This window comes from Lutra lutra, chromosome 10 (genome assembly GCF_902655055.1).
Source record: "Lutra lutra chromosome 10, mLutLut1.2, whole genome shotgun sequence".
Lineage (NCBI taxonomy): Eukaryota > Metazoa > Chordata > Mammalia > Carnivora > Mustelidae > Lutra > Lutra lutra.
Window position 1 is genome coordinate 45246624 of NC_062287.1, and position 18980 is coordinate 45265603.

The following is an 18980-nucleotide window of genomic DNA, read 5'->3' on the forward strand; positions in this document are numbered from 1 at the left end:
GAATGAATGAATGAATGAAGAATAGTGAGAGTCCAACCAACTAAATGAAAATAGTTGATGAGATAATTATGAAATAAAGAATAATGGTGAATGAGGGTTAATGAACAAACGAATGAATAAATGAATGATTGGATGAAGCGGTTTACAGCTCAGGAAGTGAGGAGAAAGAAGAGAAGGGAAAAAGTTAAACTCCAAGAATGGGACTGACAGCTTCTACTCTTCATTGCTGTGTGTTACTGAGAATCTCTCAGTTCAGTGGGCTCTGATGGTTATACCGTGATGAAATACCGTGAGCTCCGGTGATTATAAAAGATGGAAGAGATTGGGAGGGGTATTCTCCTGTTTGGACAACTACAAGAAAGGGAAGGGTGTTCAGGATAGAGAACTGGAATGCACAGAGGCAGGAGGGAGCTTGGCTGCCCCCTGAAGTTTGTGGTGTCCATTAATCAAAAACATCCCTAGAGAATGAATGTCTCCAAAATGAGTTCAGGTAGAACAACGCAAAGCCTCCCCTGCGGTGTTTCTCTCCATGGCATCAGCACTTCCCTGTGACGTGGAGAAAGCAATGAGTTTTCTTACAAGGGAAGCTGGGCGTCCTCACCTCACTTTGGTTTTGGTGAAATTAAAACACTGTTTTGTTGTACGTTGTAATGAATAAAAAGGCTAGTCTTTAAGCTTCACTGCCCGTGCTTCAGTAATACTTCTGCCACTGATCTCCCTCTTCCCTCCTGCTGAATGGGAACCAAGTAATTCAAACCATGTCTTTAGTTCTGAAATAGTATTATTTTTTTCTACTAATGTTCTTTTCCCTGGAAGGCTTTTGTTTATCTCTCTCTCAGTCTCAATCCCTGTCTTTCTCCCTCTCCCCCGCATCTCTTTCTTACAGAAGGATTAGCTATTTACCTCGATCACCTCAATAACAAGATCAATGTGAGCCTCTTGTCTTGCTCCCGGGGCAAGGTAGAGGTGAGCCGATCTATGGACAGTGCATTTGATCTTTTGTCCTTGGATGCACTGAGTATACAGGGAGTGACCGTTTCATTTTTTAGAGGCCTGCCCCACAGAACCACTTCGATGGAGCTCTTTAAAACAATCTTTCTTCATCCTGTAGGATGTTGGATTTACTCAAATCACTTTTGGTGGAAATAGTTGCACTGTGACATCTGTGTGAGAGCAATGTGTAGCGTGTAGTGTGGTGGCCCCACACAAGTAATGTTTTACTTCAGAAACTACTGACTTGAAAGGCTTGGCCCAGCATATTTTCTAATTTACTTCTCTCCCTTTATCCCCATTTCTTTTGTTTATTCTTTTGTTTATTTCTTTTGTTTATTCACATGATGGAGCTTCACTGAGTGTCACTTGGCCAGCATGGTGCTGGGCGCAGGGGGTGTGACGCAGCATTTGCTTCCAAGGTTCTCATCGTCCAAAGGGAGAGGTCAACAATAATGATGACGACACATGACAAAAATCACTTGCAGAATTTGCTTCCGGTTCAATACTGTTAATATGTAAGCTGCAAAATGCCTCAAAAGAAGGCATAAGATGTCGGCTGTTATTTTTAACCTTTTTTTTTTTTTTTTTTTTTTTTTTTTAAGAAGGAAAGGCCAGTTAAGGTTCAAAAGCTCTTAAGCATTGCTTTCATGGGGTGCCTGGGTGGCTCAGAGGGTTAAGCCTCTGCCTTCGGCTCAGGTTATGATCTCAGGGTCCTGGGATCGAGCCCCGCATTGGGCTCCCTGCTCAGTGGGGGGCCTGCTTCTCCCTCTCTCTCTGCCTCTCTGCCTACTTGTGATCTCTCTTTCTTTCTCTCTCTGTCAAATAAATAAATAAATAAAATCTTTTAAAAAATTTGCTTTCATGTGCTTTGGAGCACTTTAGGGCTGGACACAGAAGCAGATGGGGTATCCAGCTGCCTAAGTGGTGTGATCGAAAACCCCACCTCTTTCCCCAGCATCCCTGCCACAGTACCGAACATGATTATTCTGTAGAGCTAAGTCTTCAGAGACTCATGTTAAAAAGCAGATACTTTGAACCCTAATGCCAATATCACAATTTAATACTTTAATAGTTCTCCCAGCAAAGTGAGCATGTTTTGTCTAAGTGTTCCTTCTGGTATTGCAGGTAGTTTTTGAAGGGTGCCTGAGGGAAGAATTACAAGCACAGGGTGTGGAATTTGGCTTGCTCCGGTTTAAAAAGCTCATCTTGTGGAATGTATTGGATATCTTTTATATGCAGGATACAGTCTCCTGCTTCCGAGAGGGATTCCAAGAAACAAAGACACAGTATCTGGCTATAAAGAGACTATACTCTCTTAGGATAAATTATGGATCCTTTATGTGAATATCTGATCACACGATAACAAATAGCGCCAGGCAGAGAGAACATTCCTGATCCAAAGTACCAAGGAGATGTGCTGCAAGATTGGAGACAAGGAGACCCACTTCCAGTTGGGCTGATAGAGGAGGAGCATTGCGTGAGGGTGAAATTTGGCTTGGGCTTGGAGATAACAGCAAGGATTTGGGCGAAGAGCCCAGCAAATACACAAGGGCAGGGCTAGGGAATAGGCTGATGCAGATAGCAACCAGGCAAGGAAGTTTTGGGGATAATGAGTAGACAGACAACTTCATTTGGCATGAAGGGTCAACAGGAAAGAAGAGGGGGAAAGTACATTGGGTAGACGGCAGAGCATCTCCAGTTCCTTCCTGACAAATTCAGACTTCATTCCATGGGCCTTGGGGATCCAGGGAAAGGTAAGGAGCAGAAGAGGGACATGGTGGTCAACGTTGTGTTTGAGACCATCCAAGCTTAGTGGCAGAATGCTGAGTAGGTTAGAAAAACAGGACTTCAGGATCAGGAGGTCAGATGTGAACCTAATCGAGTCAACAGAAATACAGGAGGTGACAGTAGAAGTGGAAAGGAAGTGATGGATGTGAGAGTCACTGGGAAGGAAGAATCACCTGGACCCCAGTCCCCTTGCTATGAACCATTGCTTTATTAATGTGAGAAGTCAGAGGCGGGATAGCCTAGCCATGACAATGTGTGTCTTTGGGGTCACAGTCAGATACCTGCCTCAAATCCCCAGCTCTTCATTAATTCATTTTGTGACATTGAACAGATTCCTTTGCTTCCCCAAGCCTCAGTTTTCTCATGAGTAAAAGGGGGAGAAGGGTACATACCTTATAGAGGTGTTGTAGAAAGCAGTTGAAAATTCAACGGTTGCTGTAATGGTTCTTGCCAAATAATAGGCAGGCATGCAAAACATTGCTGTATTCCTCAAGAAAAGCAAAGCCAGACCTTAAGCTAAGAAGTCGCTCTATTTTCACAGACAGACTTGGAGATCTAAGACTCTTATTTTCATTTTTTCAAAGTAAGCAGACTAACCAAGTAGCTAACCCTGTGTCCCACCCCCATTTCATTTTCCCCTCTCCCAGCTACACGGTAACATAGCGAATACTGTGTGTTTCTGTATTTTAGTGACTGGCCCTGTGCTCTGAATGTGTCATTCCTTCCTCTTTTGCTTTCTGAGCAAATAGAAAGAAAGGCATTTTTTAAAAAAATCTAAATAATGTGCCTCCTTGTTGTTTGGCAAATAACATGAATTTTAAAAGGAAGAGTCATGGTTACTTATCGGCTGCTGCCTTCCCTGGTGCTGGCTCAGTGGCCTTCATCTTTTCAGTTGTTTACTGGTTGTAGTTTTGCACGAGCTCTTCTACACGGCATCGCAGGGGGTTATAAAGATGGTCAAGATGGGAGCGCCTGGATGGCTCAGTGGGTTAAGGCCTCTGCCTTCGGCTCAGGTCATGGTCCCAGGGTCCTGGGATTGAGCCCCGTGTCAGGCACTCTGCTCAGTGGAAGGCCTGCTTCCCTTCCTCTCTCTGCCTGCCTCTCTGTCTGCTTGTAGTCTCTATCTGACAAATAAATAAATAAATAAAATCTTAAAAAAAAAAAAAAAAAAGAGATGGTCAAGATGGTACTCCTGGGGGATCTCCTGTTTACTGTGAGAGATGATATGTACGTACAGAGTGAGGTTGCACAGTAGACATGAGGTACATTGCTGGGTAGAGTTTAGTAAGAGAGAGACTGGTTTCATGTTTGGTTTTATGATGTGAAATATACACATTCAGAGCTGAGGCCTGGGAGGCCCAGGAACTAGGTTTCCAAGGAGCAGAGAGGGCAAAGCGTCGTGTCCCTGCTTATCCTTTGTTCTTGCTGAGTGGGGGGAGAAAGGAGGACAGTGGTAGGAGAACATGGGTGTTCCATGGACTGTCCCAACCAGCAACACTGGGTTCAGGTCCTCTGATCATGTGATTGCTTTATGTATAAGGAGATGATCTAAAATGTTCTGAGACAGCCTGCCATGTGCTATAAAGTTCCTCATGTCCCTCCATGGTTCCTTAAAATGGCAGTCAAGAGAAATTACTTTCTAGTCCTGGGCTCTTGGCTGTGCATTCTCTTAGTGACCAGGTCTTTTTTTTTTTTTTTTTAACATTCGTTGCTAGATGACCTGATAGAAATGTGTGCCCACCTGTTGTGAGAATTGCTTCCTGTAATGTGTTTTTCTATTAGCCTTAATTCTGGCTCCATTGTAAATTCCCATTCTTCTTCCCTGCCCTTCCCCTCCCCAACCTTTTCCCCTCTTATTCACACCCATGTGATCAAGATGTGTCTTACACACATCTGCCTCAGCTGCTGTAATTCCTTACTGGAACAATGAGGAGGGTAATGAAAGGAAGAACAGCTCCTTCGGAAGTTCACCCTCTTCCCAGGAGTAAGTCTGTGCAAAAAGAACAACTGAAGTGCAGAAGGAAGGAAAGGAAGCAAAGCCGCAGGGATGTGGAGCTCACGACTGCAGCCACCATATTCTTGGGCTGGGCTCTGTGGCCTGGGGGCAGATTGTCTCCCTCCCCAAACTCCAGTTCCTTTGCTGCATGGTGGAAAGCCAGTGCCTTCCTAGGTATTTTCCAAGTTGTTGACTGTGATGTCACTAAGAGAACAGGTCTAAGGGGCACAGTGGTTTCAGCCAATAGTGACTACACCTGTCATGCCTGAGGCAAGCCCACTGGAGCAGGACGTCTGAGCAGGTGATTCTCCTCCCCGCCTAGAGCCCCTCTGACTCTCCTTGTCCCTTCTTCCTCGGTAGCCATGGGAGTGGTAGCTCAGGAGGGAGCCCTGTGAAACTCACTTTTCTCCATTTACTCTCACCTTGCTCTCATCCTGGGACTTGGGTAGAGACTGTTCCTCCTTCTTCTGAGCCAGCGGCTGCTGTGCTTGGCCTTATCCCTCTTGTGTGTGGACAAGAACTTGCTGGCCAGCCTGGAGGGTGGGGTTGAGTCCTCAGCAAGTTGTCAGCACGCACCAGCCTCCCTGCACAGCATCCTTTAGATCTTCTGTCAAGTCATTGGTCTCATCTGAATCTTTTCTTCAGTTACTTCCTCCTGAGTTAAGAGTAAGCACTGCCATTCTGTAAAATCAAGCCATAAAACTCTTTGGGGCTTTATTTAAACAATGATGTCCGCCACTGTACCACCCCCCAACACCTCCCCCCTCACCCGCCCCCCCTGAGATGAGTTCCTCCCTGTCATCCACATCTGATCAGATCCTGACTTGGAGATGAGCGCATTTCTACAAATTTACACTGTGAACCTCTTGTGTGCTTGGTACTGTGATAAAAACTGGACAGCTTCTGCTGGATGGTTTTGCTTGTCTCATGCCCGTCTTTTCTTTCTGCTCTGCCGCTGCCTTTGCTTTGCTGCTTACTCATCTCTAGGCCCCAACTCCCTCTCTCTTTCTGGTGTTTGGTTTTACAGATTTCCACTGCTGTCCTGCCTTAAGAGCTTTCAGCTTCAGTGGCACAATTTACTCTTTCTCAAAGGCTGAGGGTATTTATTCTCTGAATTGTTTCTTTTGCAGTGCTAGCGTGGTCAGTCCAGCCTCAACCGTGATGGATATGTCACAGGAAAACACGAGGAAGTCAGCTGTGTCTTCGGCTAAGGTAGACTGAGCTCAGACTCCGAACATCTCATCTTTGGCAAGAATGCCGTTTTTCTAGCTTTAGCAAAGCACCATGAAATAAAGGGGATTTTTTTTTTTTTTTTGCACCAAATGCAGATGATTTTTACTATTTAATGTAAGAAGACTCTCTTGTGGTGGAAAAGTTGATGAATACCATGTTTCTGCATTGCTGAAGACTCTAATTTCTTGCTCTGGAGAATAAAAAGTCTCAAGCTACTGGGGGGTGCTTCTTTTTAAGCATTCGGAATGTGACTTGTTAGTCCCATATCAGTCCAAATTCTTCTTCTTGACTTCCTGAATCTCTGTTAGAGGTCTGCTTGTGGAAGGGGATTGACAATTTATGAAACTCTAAACAGCAAACATTGACACTCAGTTTTATATTAATAAAAAATTCTATTTACTGATCCCCTTTCTGTCATTGGAATTGATGATCATAATAGTGATAATGAAACACTTCAAATACTTTGATTAGTGTCTTTTAATTCTTTATAGGAAAGGTCATTTACAATTTTATTTAGTTCAGCTTTAATCTAGCACAGCAAGAGTCTCATGTGGTAGAGCACACATGAGGTGGGGAGGGGGTGGGGGGGTGTGGGGATTCTGCCCTGATTAGTCTCAGGTTTACCCTAACCTTGATGATTCTATATTTTGTCTAACTTTCTAAGACTCTGGACTATGAGTATATTTTATACAGTTTAATTTTTCTCTGGCATCTATGGTAACTCTTAGCCAGCCCCATTAACCAGGACAGTAATTTTTCAAACAGGCCAGATAGAGTTTACTGGATAAAACTATCAATACTGGAGATAATAAGCATTTGCTAATACTGAGTTGCTGCTATGACATTTAAAATGAGTTTAATAAGCAATATTTTTCCCCAGCAAAGGAAGAATCCATTTAATAGCTCCAAGTTGCCAGAAGATCAGTTATCTCAACAAACCAAAAGTGAGCTGTCAAAAAATGGAAAGGGTGATTTCTTTCAGACTCCAAAAGAAGGTAAATATTATTTTTATGGACTAGATATTTTTATCTTTGTTATCTGTGGACTAAGGGAAATTCTTAGTGTTCCTTTAACTAAAATAACTTCCAGGGGAAAGTGAAAAGTCCTGATGGTTTTCTTATTTTACTATGCCCATTGGTTCCCTGCCTGAGGGAAGGAAGCAGAAATTTTAGAAACTGGAAGTCCATGCATTCCAGTCTTGGAACTGACACTTGTTTGACCTCTGGGCCTTGGGTTCCCCCTCAGTGAATGAGGGAATTTTTGACCAGAGGCATTCAGTCATTCATTTCATGGCACATATTGGATATCTCCCACATGCAGACACACTTAGTGTGAAATTAAGACTTTGCCTCAAGAAAAAAAAGCCACTTGACAACGTTGTGATCCTCTGATCTGTAATTATCAGCCTGGTCTCTGAGGAGGCATTTGGTCAGGTTTGTGGCTTAATTGATTTAAGACTGTGTCTTATGGAATTTTACCATTCTCCCATGCCATTATGAAGAAATACTAGAAAATTCAGTCTCTTCCAAAGCAACTGTAAAAAGATTCCACAGGCATTAAATATTGGACAAAGGGTAGAAAATTAACATTGAGTAGTGGAGTTGGACTTTGAGTTATCCTGTTTTAATATTAGCATTTTTCCCTCTCTATTGGATACATATTATGTTATGTAGAATATTTTACAGAAAAAAAGGGCACTGGAACATGCTACCTATTTTTTTTAACTTTCTGAAAAAATTAATTTTTGTTTTTATTTTAAATATTTACTTATTTTGAGAGAGAGAGAGAGAGAGAAAGAAAGCAGGAAGGTAGGGGCGGAGGGAAAGGAGAGAGAGTCTCAAGCAGACTCCATGCAGAGCACAGAGCCCAACTCCGGGCTTGATCTCACCACCCAGAGATCATGAACAGAGCTGAAACCAAGAGTCAGACACTTCTAACCAACTGCATCACCCAAGAGTCCCTGAAAAAATAAATTTTTTATTTTAGAGATTTTCTTTTTAAAAATATTAATTTTTTTTTTTTTTTTTTTTTTTTTTTTTTTTTTTTTTTTTTAGAAAATTAAGTTCCTTAGGGTGGCTGGGTGGCTCAGTCAGTTAAGCATCTGCCTTTAGCTCAGGTCATGATCCGGGGGTCCTGGGATTGAGCCCCACATTGGCTCTCTGCTCAGCAGGAAACTGCTTCTTCTTCCCCCTCTTGCCCTCCTCGTGCCCTCTTTCTCTCTCTCTCTCTCTCAAAAAAAAAAAAAAAAATCTAAAAAAAAAAGAAAATTAAGTTTCTTTTTCTGGTTTTCATATATAAATTTTTAAAGTACCTTCTATGTTTTTCCTTAGCCTCCTTAAGGAATTTTAAAAATCTTTTCTAAAATTATTTTATTGAATATAAAAATACCACAATGTATGTATGTAAAGCACAGTAATCTTAAATGTATGGTTCAATGAAGTTCATGCCTGAATTTTTAAGTGTTTTTTAATTAGGTCTGCACTTATGATAATACTTTATTGTCTTTAATATTTTACTACTTTTGCTACATGTAGATTAAGTTTATGTTAGGTGTTTTAAATTATATAGCTATTCTCCATTTGACATGTCACCTAATGTGTTTTAATTTATAGGTGAATTGTCAGAGTCCAAAGAAGACTCATCTATCCCAGAAACTTCAAGCCAAAATTTAGAGAAAACAAAACAGACATTTCCAGGCCCTGAGAACAGATCTCAGGTCAAAGCTCCAATCCCCAAAGCCAGGAAAATGCTCCCCAAATCACATGAGTTAAAGCTCAATGATAACCAGTCTTTTCTCCGACAAAGGACAGACTCCCTGAGCACAAGGGGGGCTCCCAGAGGGATCCTGAAACGCAACTCCAGTTCCAGCAGCACAGACTCAGAAACAGTGCGTTTTCATCAGAACTTGGAACCCAAAACCAAAATGGTGGCCCCTGGCCTCACCATCCATGAGAGAATTTCTGAGAAGGAGCATTCTTTAGAAGGTGACTCCTCCTCAAACTCCCTGGAGCCATTAAAGCATGTGAGATTCTCTGCAGTGAAGGATGAACTCCCCCAGAGACCTGGGCTAAGCCGTGGCCGGGAAGTAGGAGAATTCAGTGTTTTAGAATCTGACAGGTTGAAGAATGGAACAGAAGATGATGTGGACGTCGATGAGTTTTGCAATGACCCTCAGCCTTCCCAATATAGGAAGTCTTTGCCTTTACATCAGTCAGCCTCAAGCCCAACAGCATCCAAAAATGAAACACATCAGCCAATGGCTTCTGGTTCTTTTCCAGTTAATGGACGTCATTCTCCCTCAGAAGTTTTAGCTGCAACACCAGAGTCCATTGAAAATTCACCCACCATCAATGAACACAAAGCTAAACCATCAGAATTATCACAACTTGAATCAGAATTGTCCAAAAGCCCTGCTGGTAAGAGAGTTGTCACTACTAGACTATAAAAACCAACCCATGGGCTTAGAATGGCCAGATCAGCCCTGTAGAAGCCCCATTTGACCTCCTAAACATTCCAACTACAATTCAGACAGGTGCCACTGGGGAATGATTATAGTACCTCTTTTTTTTTTTTAAGATTTTATTTATTTGTGAGAGAGAAAGATCATGCGCCCAAGCAGGGGGAGTGGCAGGCAGAGGGAGAAGCAGGCTTCCTGCTTAGCAAGGAGCCTAATGTGGGACTCAGTCCTATGACCCTGGGGATCATGACCTGAGCTGAAGGCAGATGCTTAACTGACTGAGCCTCCCACGCATCCCGATTATACTATCTATTAATGGGTTTGGAAGTTTTCCTCAATCATCAATAGCTAAAGGGCTAACTAAAACTAAAACCAGGATAGCATAGTTTCTGCCCATTATGCTTTTCCCTAAAAAATGTAACTATAAATTATTTAACCAAACAAATTACAATGTTTTGAATTAAGTCAAGGTATGTATATAGAGTAAGAATTAAATATATACTAATACCTTTGTACAGAATATATTATCCACCTAATGCATATTTATCAATTACCATTCAATTAAACTTTGGGTTTTTTTTTAAAGATTTTAAGTAATCTCTACATCCAATGTGAGGCTGGGATTCACAACCCCAAGATCCAGAGTTGCACACCCCACTGGTAGGCCAACCAGGCCCCCCAGATTTTTTTTTAGTCTCAGAAAAACCTTCATTTTTTTTTTTTTTTTAATTTGAGAGAAAGACAGAGGGTGAGTAGGGGGAGGATCAGAGGGAAAGGGACAAGTAGCCTCCTTGATGAGCACAGAGCCCAATGCCGGGCTCGATCCAAGGACCCTGAGATCATGACCTGAGCCAAAGTCAGATGCTTTAACCAACTGAGCCTCACAGGTGCCCCAAACCTTCATTTTCTTAGCCATTTATTCTTAGATGTTTAAAGTACTGAAGGAACTTTCTCCTTCAGCTGCTGTGAGCTGAGAGGCAAAGAGAATGCTGCTTTTCCCTGCTGCCTAGCTAACTAGCCCTGTCTTGAAGATCTTACACCCTCAAGGGATAAGACACTGTTTTCCTACACCCATACGACAATTTCATAATTCTTATGCTTTAAAAAACAAACAATGGAAGAAATCATGCTGTGTATTCTCTCCCATCTTCAGTAAGTGTTCCTCTGACCCTATGATAATTTCTTTATAGTCAGGAGAATTTACAATGGCAGCAGTCACATGTCTGATGTACTTGTTCTCCCCTTCCTTACTAGTCAGCATTAAGTGAACCCTGGGTCACTTTGCTTGGCCCTACAGTTCTATACTTGTTCAGATCAATCCTCTTCTTAAAGAGCAAAGCGCTTTCAATTACCCATCCCTGCGCTCCAGACATTTTAATCATTTGAACACAAAGGAATATTTTTTTTAAATTAAAAATTAGTAGGTGCTTGTTCAATGAAAAAAAAAACCTTCATATTAAAGGAACTTACTGAAGTTTGATGAACATGGACAAATAACTGGATGGTGCTCACTTAAATGTTTATTCAAAAGATGAAAAAAATTCTTTAATATTTTCCTTTATTATCATCCACAGAAAAAAATTGGTAAACCTTTCCTGTTTTTTGAACTGCACCTGCTTTCCCATGACTATCTTTATACTTTTGTATTAACTACTTATTTATGCTTTCTGATTTTTATTTTCAAAGATTTATTTATTTTAGGGTCCTCTGGGTGGCTCAGTGAGTTAAAGCCTCTGCCTTGGGCTCAGGTCATGATCCCAGGGTCCTTGGATCGAGCCCTGCATTGGGCTCTCTGCTCAGTAAGGAGCCTGCTTCCCGCCCCCCTCTCTCTGCCTGCCTCTCTGCCTACTTGTGATCTCTGTCTGTCAAATAAATAAAATCTTTAAAAAAAAAGATTTATTTATTTTAGAGAGGGAGAGTGAGCACATGATTGGGGGAGGGGCAGAGGGAGAGGGAGAGAATCTCAGGCAGACTCCTCACTGAGTGCTGAACCCAAAGTGGGGCTCAGATTCCGTGACCCTGAGATCATGACCTGTGTGGAAATCAGGAGTGGGAATTTAACCACCTGAGCCATCCAGGCATCCCTGCACTTTCTGATTTTTAAGTCCCAGCTGACCATGAAATTTGGGAGGAAGGCATCATCAGCTACACGTATTTTTTTTTTTCCTCTTTGAGGGAGAGAAAGAGCAGGGGCAGAGGGAAAAGCAGACACCCTGCTGAGCTGGGACCCCCCCCCCCGCCCCCGAACATGGGATCACAGCCAGATCCCAAGGTAGAAGCTCAACTGACTGAGCCACACAGGCATCCCCAGCTACACCTGTTTTGATTGACAAGACTCCTGGCCTTAGAGCTTATGCACAAAGTTCTGCTTACTTATTAATGCCCTGCTTACCACGAAAATATATACAAGTAAATAATGAAGCATAAAAAGAAAATCAGGCCCCAAAAGTGGTAAATGCAAAGTATGTGAATTATAAGGGTTTGACTTTAGCTCTGACCTCCAGGACAGTCAATATCACATTCGTTACTACACTGCAGAATACAGAAGAATTCCTCAGAGAAAATGGAACACTACCTTGCATCAAATCTTTAAAATAACTCCTCTTATTTTAAAAGTAATACACTTTTGTTGTAAAACATTAGAAAAGAAGAAATGGATACGGAATAAAATTCCATCTGTGATGTCATCATGTAGCACTAACTACAGTATTGATAACATTTAATTGTAGAGCCTTTCAATAATTTTCAAGCATGAATATAATCTTAAATTATGTTTATACTGCCAGAAGTTTTTTTACTAGTAGTATATTATAATCATTTTTTCATCATTGTCTTCTGTTAAACAAATGAACACAGACTTCTTCAAGATTTCTCAAAAGAACTTCACAGTTATTGACATATATTCAATAGTAAAATGTGTAGTTAAGCAAATCAAGATCTATCACATGCCCATTACTGTATAACCCTTTGTTTTTTTCACACTTAGCCAGAGTTGATGATTAAAATTAAAGATAGAATTTTATTAACTGAAATGTCCTCTAGTGCATTGAAATGTAGCTGACTTCCTAAAAATTCAGCTGACATAATTTTCAGGAACGTGCATTGTACAGCTTAGCATCTGTAAGGAAGGAGGAATGCAGAAACACCTGGTGTTAACTTAAGGGACAGGTGCCTGAACTCCCTTATCTAAGTCTCCCATGTGCCCTTTGATTAAGGCTCAGAAAGGATTCTTTGCTTTCTTTTTTATTTTTTTAAATGATTTCTTAAAAATATTTTATTTATTTATTTGACAGACAGATCACAAGTAGGCAGAGAGGCAGGCAGAGAGAGGGGCGGGGGAAGCAGGCTCCCTGTTGAGCAGAGAGCCCAGTGTGGGGCTGGATCCCAGGACCCCGAGATCATGACCTGAGCCGAAGGCAGAGGCTTAACCCACTGAGCCACCTAGGCGCCCCAGAATCTCTGCTTTCTTGATAGCTTAGAGCTTAAGTAATCTTGTTTAGCTTCTTAGCCATTGGTCAGCCAACATCAGGGAATGGGTGGAGATCACATAATGCATCAGTTTTGTTTAGTTTATTTGATTCACAGAAACTACTTCGAAACTCACAGACTGTAGAAGAGAAATGGGGAATAACAGAGGAGCCCCTTGAGATCATGGTCCTCAAACTCCAGTATGCAGAACAATCACTGAGATAGTTGTTAGTAAAGATTCCTGGACCCCTCTTCAGAGATTCTGGATTAATCTATTGAAAGGAAGGCCCAGAAATACAAATACCCTCATTGTACCATTCTAATGTTCCGGAGGGAACTCCAGAAGGTTGTTTTCCCTGCTCCTGAAATTCTCCTTGGGCTGTGTTCCTCAAACTTGGTATAAGCCCGTCTAGTGTTTATTAGTATGCCAGTGGGTGGGAGGAGTCATAAAATCAACAATGTGTATCTTCCTACAGTGTAAAGTTCTATGCATAGATTTGAGAGTAGAAGGAAAGTAATACTTAAAATGTAACATGGATCACAGGCGCCTGGGTGGCTCAGTTGGTTAAGCATCCAACTCCTGGTTTCTGCTGAGGTCATGATCTCAGGCTCATGAGATCCAGTCCCACGTTGGGCTCCATGCTCAGCAGAGAGTCTCTCTCTTTCCCTCTGCCCCTCCTCCCATTATTGCATACCCATGTGTGCTTTCTCTTTCAAATACATAAAATCTTTTTTAAAAATGCAACATGGATCAGAATACAAAATCTGCATGAATTTTTTTTAAGTAAGCTCTACACCCCATGTGGGGCTTGAACTCTTGACCCTGAGATCAAAATGCTCTACTGACCAAGCCAGCCAGATGCCCCCATATGAATTTTCAGAATAAATCAGAGACTTCAGAAGAATTTCTCAATTAGGTCCATACCCCCATACCTCAGAAGTCTACATTTACCTGCCTTTACTGTCAGAGCAACTCTAGTAGCATATCTTAATTAGGATGGTTTATATTATAGCCTCTGAAAAATGCTGATAGAAACAGTTAATAGTATGGAAAGCATAAATACAAAGTGCCTATTTAAAAGATAATGTGAGTGATTAATAATAATTCTTTTAAAAAAAATTTTTATTTACTTATTTGACAAACAGCAAGAGAGGGAACACAAGCAAGGGGAGTGGGAGAGGGAGAAGTAAGCTTCTTGCTCAGCGGGGGCTCTATCCCATGACCGGGGCCCAAGGCAGAGGCTTAATGGCTGAGACACTCGGGTACCCCTGAATAATAATGCCTTGAGCATTCTCTTTCCTTATTTAGAAAAGCATTTCTGTGTTGCAGACGGACTGTCTTGTGTTGAGCCTGAGCCATTTCAGGTGCCAGATCACAGTTCTAGAGACCGTCAGCAAGGTAAGCCCCCTCTTCTCAAGGCCCTAAAAACTAGGACGTCCTCCCATTCTGGTCCATTTGCCACTGAGATAAGGAAGACAACTAATGATTCCATATCTAAAGTTCTAGACTGGTTTAATCGAAGTTCTCATTCAGAAGACAATAAGTCACCTCTCCAACATCCCCAAAGAATAGAGCTGAAGGAAGAGATAGACTCAGAATCACCGATTGCTACTGCCTTGGTGAGAGATGACACCATTCTAAAAGAAAATGGCTCAAAGGCTCTATTACCCACCAAAGTTAAACTGATGTCTATGGAATCTGATTCACCATTCCAGGGAAAGGGAAATACATTGCCTTCTAGAACTTGCCAAAATAATAATGTGAATATCAATCCCAAATCCATTATTTTGTCCCAACAAGGCAAGGAAGATCCAGGCATATTGCAACCATGTGAAATCTATGGCCCACATCAAGGGAATAAAACTATGGATTCTAGCCATGGTTCAAAAAACAGAGGAGAAGGAAACTGGGCACTTTCCCCAAACAGTAACTATCCCTACAGTGCTATCAAAGGACCTGAGAGAGAAGACCAGGTTCCATGCAACATTAAGAATGTTGGCAGCTTAAGTGAAGAAGAGCCTAAGCTTCATGTTCATGAAAAAAATAGAAGAAACTCAGAAGTGAATTTTGACTCTTCAACACTTGTCAAAGAACCAAGTTTGAAAGAGAACATGAATGCAGAGCGAGAGAGCAAAGGAGGAGATCCATGCATCCTGAAAACTCCTTTAGAGACAGAGAATATTGGGTCACTACATGGGGCTACCAAAAACAAATCTTGGAAGAAGCCTGAGGTCCAGTTACAAGAAACTGCTGAGGTTCCCAAGAACCAAGTGCAAAGAGAAAAATACAAAAGAGTAAGTGAAAGAATATCTTTCTGGGAAGGGGAGAAAGCTGCTGCTAAGTTAGCTCATAAAGAACCCACATCGTCATGCTGTCAAGGGAAACCTCCTGCTAAAGAATATCAGCCTGTGAAGTCCATGGACAGTTTATCTACAGGCCAGAGTGAATATAATCAAGCCACTAGCAGACAAGTGGTCCTAGATGAGAATGGCCACACAGCCCATCTCTCCAGTTTTTATTCCTCAAATAAACCTGAAGAAACCAGACCCCAGATATCAGGTCCATCCAAAAACTATCCTTCTGTTGACCAATCAGGTGAAGTGTCTCTATTTCAGAATAAGATAAATGAACACATAAAAAGATCGCCAGTGGCAGAGAGTTGCCATTATGAAAGGGACAGTACTTTACCAGCTTGGCAACATTCTTTGAATATTGGGAGTGCAGCGCACTCGCCTTTGGAGAAAGACAAACCTCTAATTGGTGAATCAAATCCCAACTTTAAAGTTATGTCCCTAAAAGACAGAATGGATGAACCCAATACAGAACAGGTCTATAATCACTCTCAATTTGAGAATTTGAGAAAGTTTTGGGACTTAGGAGCCAATCCAAACAGTCAAGAAAATGTTGGGAAGAATACTAACACAGTAAGCCAAAAATATGTGGAGCCTTTTTATAGCCAGAAACACAAACAATTCAGTGACATCAAATCATCAGGAAAGAATATCCATGAAATAGGGATGCTTCCAGGTAAAAAAAAAATTCTGGCAAGAGAGGAAATAGAGAAATTAAATTCAAAGCATACACTCCAGGTGTTACCAGATGAAACCACATTTCCATTGGGACCATCCAGAAAGTCTACTCATCATTTGCCAGGAAACGAGTCATCAAAGGAAAATGTGGGAAAGAATATTAAATGGTTTGTTACACCAGTGTTCAAGGAAGAAAAGGATTACTCAGACCAAGAGGTTCAAGAATCCATAGTTAAAACAAGTGCTTTGTCTAAAGACTACAAAGACACTTTTAATGACAGCTTACAGAAGCTACTTTCAGAAGCTTCATCACTAGCCATGCATCCTTCGGGTGGAAAAGTTCATGGAAAACAAAAGTCTGAACCAGATATTTCCAGAAATAAAACATGGCCTCAAGATACAGATTTTGCTGAGACTGAGAGAGAAGACAAAGGACATAAGGAGAGCATTTATGAGCATGTAGACAAAACAGTAGTTCCTCCAAAAGTTAAGCCGAACACTTTGACTGCTAGTCTAGACAAACTCCTAAAGGAAGCTACTGGAACTTCACCCTGTGCCTTGCCAATTGTGTTGGAACCTGTTACCACTAGGATCAACTCTGAACCCGAAGAGGGTAGAGTTTATGAAAAAGGGATAGAAGGGACAGAATGGAGTCACAGCACATCCGCCTATCAGAAAGAGCTAATAGCTCCTTTTCCAAAGGGAAGCGAAACTTTGGTAAATACAGCTATCTCCCAGAAATCTGGAAGTGGCGAATGCCAGCCAAGCGCGGAGAATGGGTGTCAGGTAGCTGCGGAAGGTTCTCACCCATTGGGTCCGCCTTCCCATCTTTACAGAAAAGATTCTTTTGGGAATGTGGCCAACTCTCCCCAAGAGAGGCCTTCTTTCAGGGATGCTCATCTTGCTCCCCAGGATGAGGCATTACCTTCACGAAGGGAAATTTCAGAGACTGTAGAAAAAGTCATTCTTCCACCTAAACCTGCCTTGAAAGATATAAACACTGTATTACAAAAGCTGCTGAGAGAAGCTTGCTATCCAGTGGGGAGGGTAGTAGTGCCTGGGGAAGTAAAAGCAGAATTTCCTGAAGAAGTCCAGGCAGCAGGTAGCCCCCCAAATTCTACACCAGGGGCTAAAATGGACGTTACAGTTCCAGACAGAGATGATTTTTGTTCCTTCAATGTAGTCCCTGATAAAACTCAGAATGCTGGATCTTATTTAGCTGCCCAAGTGCCTCCATCAGAGCAAACCCGTCGCTCATGTGATTCCCCTGTTACTCAGTGCGGCAAAGAGTTACCTCAGGAAGTGGCAGAAATTGTGAGGGAAACAGTTATTCAGCCTAAATCAGAGTTCCTAGAATTCAGTGCTGGCTTAGAAAAACTACTGAAGGAAGCAGCTGAAACCCCCTCCTCAAAATACGAAAGTGACCCAGGGACTCTTCCTCCATCAAAGTTAACAGGTAGGACTGAGGTGTCCAGGCAAGCTGCTTCTGAATTCCATCCTGAGGAAATCAGAGAAACAGTAAAAAAGTCTGAGGCTCCATCAAGAACGGAGAGTGCTTTTGAAATTGGTTTTGAGAAACTTTTTAGAGAAACAACTGAAGCTCCTCCTTACCAGCTCCAGGTGTCAGTGAAGGAAGAAACTCCTGAGAAGGAGGCTTCCCAGTCAGAGCAGGCCAGTTTCTTGAGGACAGTAACCCATCTTGACTGGACAGCCTCAGAGACCTCTGAAATGAAGTTTAAGAGTAATGTTTTCCAATCACAAGTCAACCAGTGTGATGAAGTGCTGGGAGGTAACAAAGGTGTGACTGATTTATCAGTAGATCTTTGTGGTTCTGAAAGTTGGGTTGAGATCCCTGGAACCCCGCAGTTCTGTGTAGAATGTAAAATAGGGATCACTAAAACTATAAACCCCACAGAGGACAGGGAGAGTGAAAGTGAGGTTGCAGGGGTTCGAGAAAAGTCTTCTCAGGAGCCTGGCTTGGAAGAGGCTCCTAAAGCAATTAGTGTGTCCAGACGTAGGCAACTCATTCCTCTCCTGACAAACAGAGAAAACCCTCCAGAAACAAGTAATGTCGAATTGATTCTGGCATCGCCATGTAAGAGAATAGAGAAAGAAGAAGAAAAAGGAGGTTTCTCTGACTCTGATTTTTCAGGTGGAGACTTGAGTTCCAATGCAGACAGCTGGAGAAAAACCTCCAGTGAGCATTCTGAATTTTTTAACTCATTGGTTTAATGAAATGATTTAGGGAATGCTGATGTAAAAGATGATACGGTTTTAAAAACTGACACACGGAAATAGTGGTAAATTCTTATCATTTTAGGTCTTCCTAGCCTTTCTTAATAAAAAGCTACATTTCCTTTTATATTCTTTAGTCAATGCATTACATAGAGAAGTTTTACCCATGAGGGAGTGTTTCAGAATCTGACTTTATTCTCAGTAACAGAATTGTTAGGTTTTAAGAGTTGGTTTTTTTTTTTTTTTTAATTTTGGGTTTAGAAAGCACTTCTGAAACGTTCAAGCCAGTTTTTCTCCTAGAAATAATTTATCCTGGAAATAATTTTTTTTCTTAATTGACAGTCCACACAGAAGTCTCTAGTAAGATTTGTGGCAAGAAAGTGCCACACACAAATGGACACAAATTTCCCTTTGAGGATGAATATTTTACCACAGTAGTGGCTAAATTCCAGAAACAGAGGGCAAGACTGGAACCTTCTTTCCTCAGAAAACTTTGCTGTGGTGTTTTGTTGCCACCCTTTTCCTCTTGTTTTCAGTTATCTGCAGGAATCTGCAGAATCTTCTGCAGAATCTTCTCTAGAGTATGACTTTGGTCAGATGACTTCATCTGACACCACCTGAGGGCATCGCCTGGCTGGCTGCATTTCTTTGGCTCCAGCCTTGGCTAGGTGAATGAAGAACTTATTCGATTACCACATCCATCTAAGTGGGCTTCGGGGTATTGGTTTCAGCCAGGCTGGGAGCTACAGACCTTGTCTCAGTTTGCTATGGTGATCAACA

At 41.8% G+C, this 18980-nt stretch overlaps 1 protein-coding gene across 19 annotated transcripts in view; it reads left to right on the forward strand.

The window, feature by feature from the left end:
• SYTL2 (synaptotagmin like 2) overlaps positions 1 to 18980 on the forward strand; it is a 117339-nt gene that overhangs the window by 72197 nt on the left and 26162 nt on the right. For 5 of the 19 annotated variants that reach the window (XM_047690930.1, XM_047690929.1, XM_047690932.1 and 2 more), the window contains 4 exons: positions 5908 to 5989; positions 6891 to 7005; positions 8623 to 9426; positions 14266 to 18162. In XM_047690930.1, coding sequence (XP_047546886.1) covers positions 5908 to 5989; positions 6891 to 7005; positions 8623 to 9426; positions 14266 to 18162 — 4898 coding nt within the window. Of the gene's footprint in view, positions 1 to 5907; positions 5990 to 6890; positions 7006 to 8622; positions 9427 to 14265; positions 18163 to 18980 lie in introns of those variants that run through there. The other 14 variants (XM_047690939.1, XM_047690940.1, XM_047690945.1 and 11 more) reach the window with 5 other exon arrangements.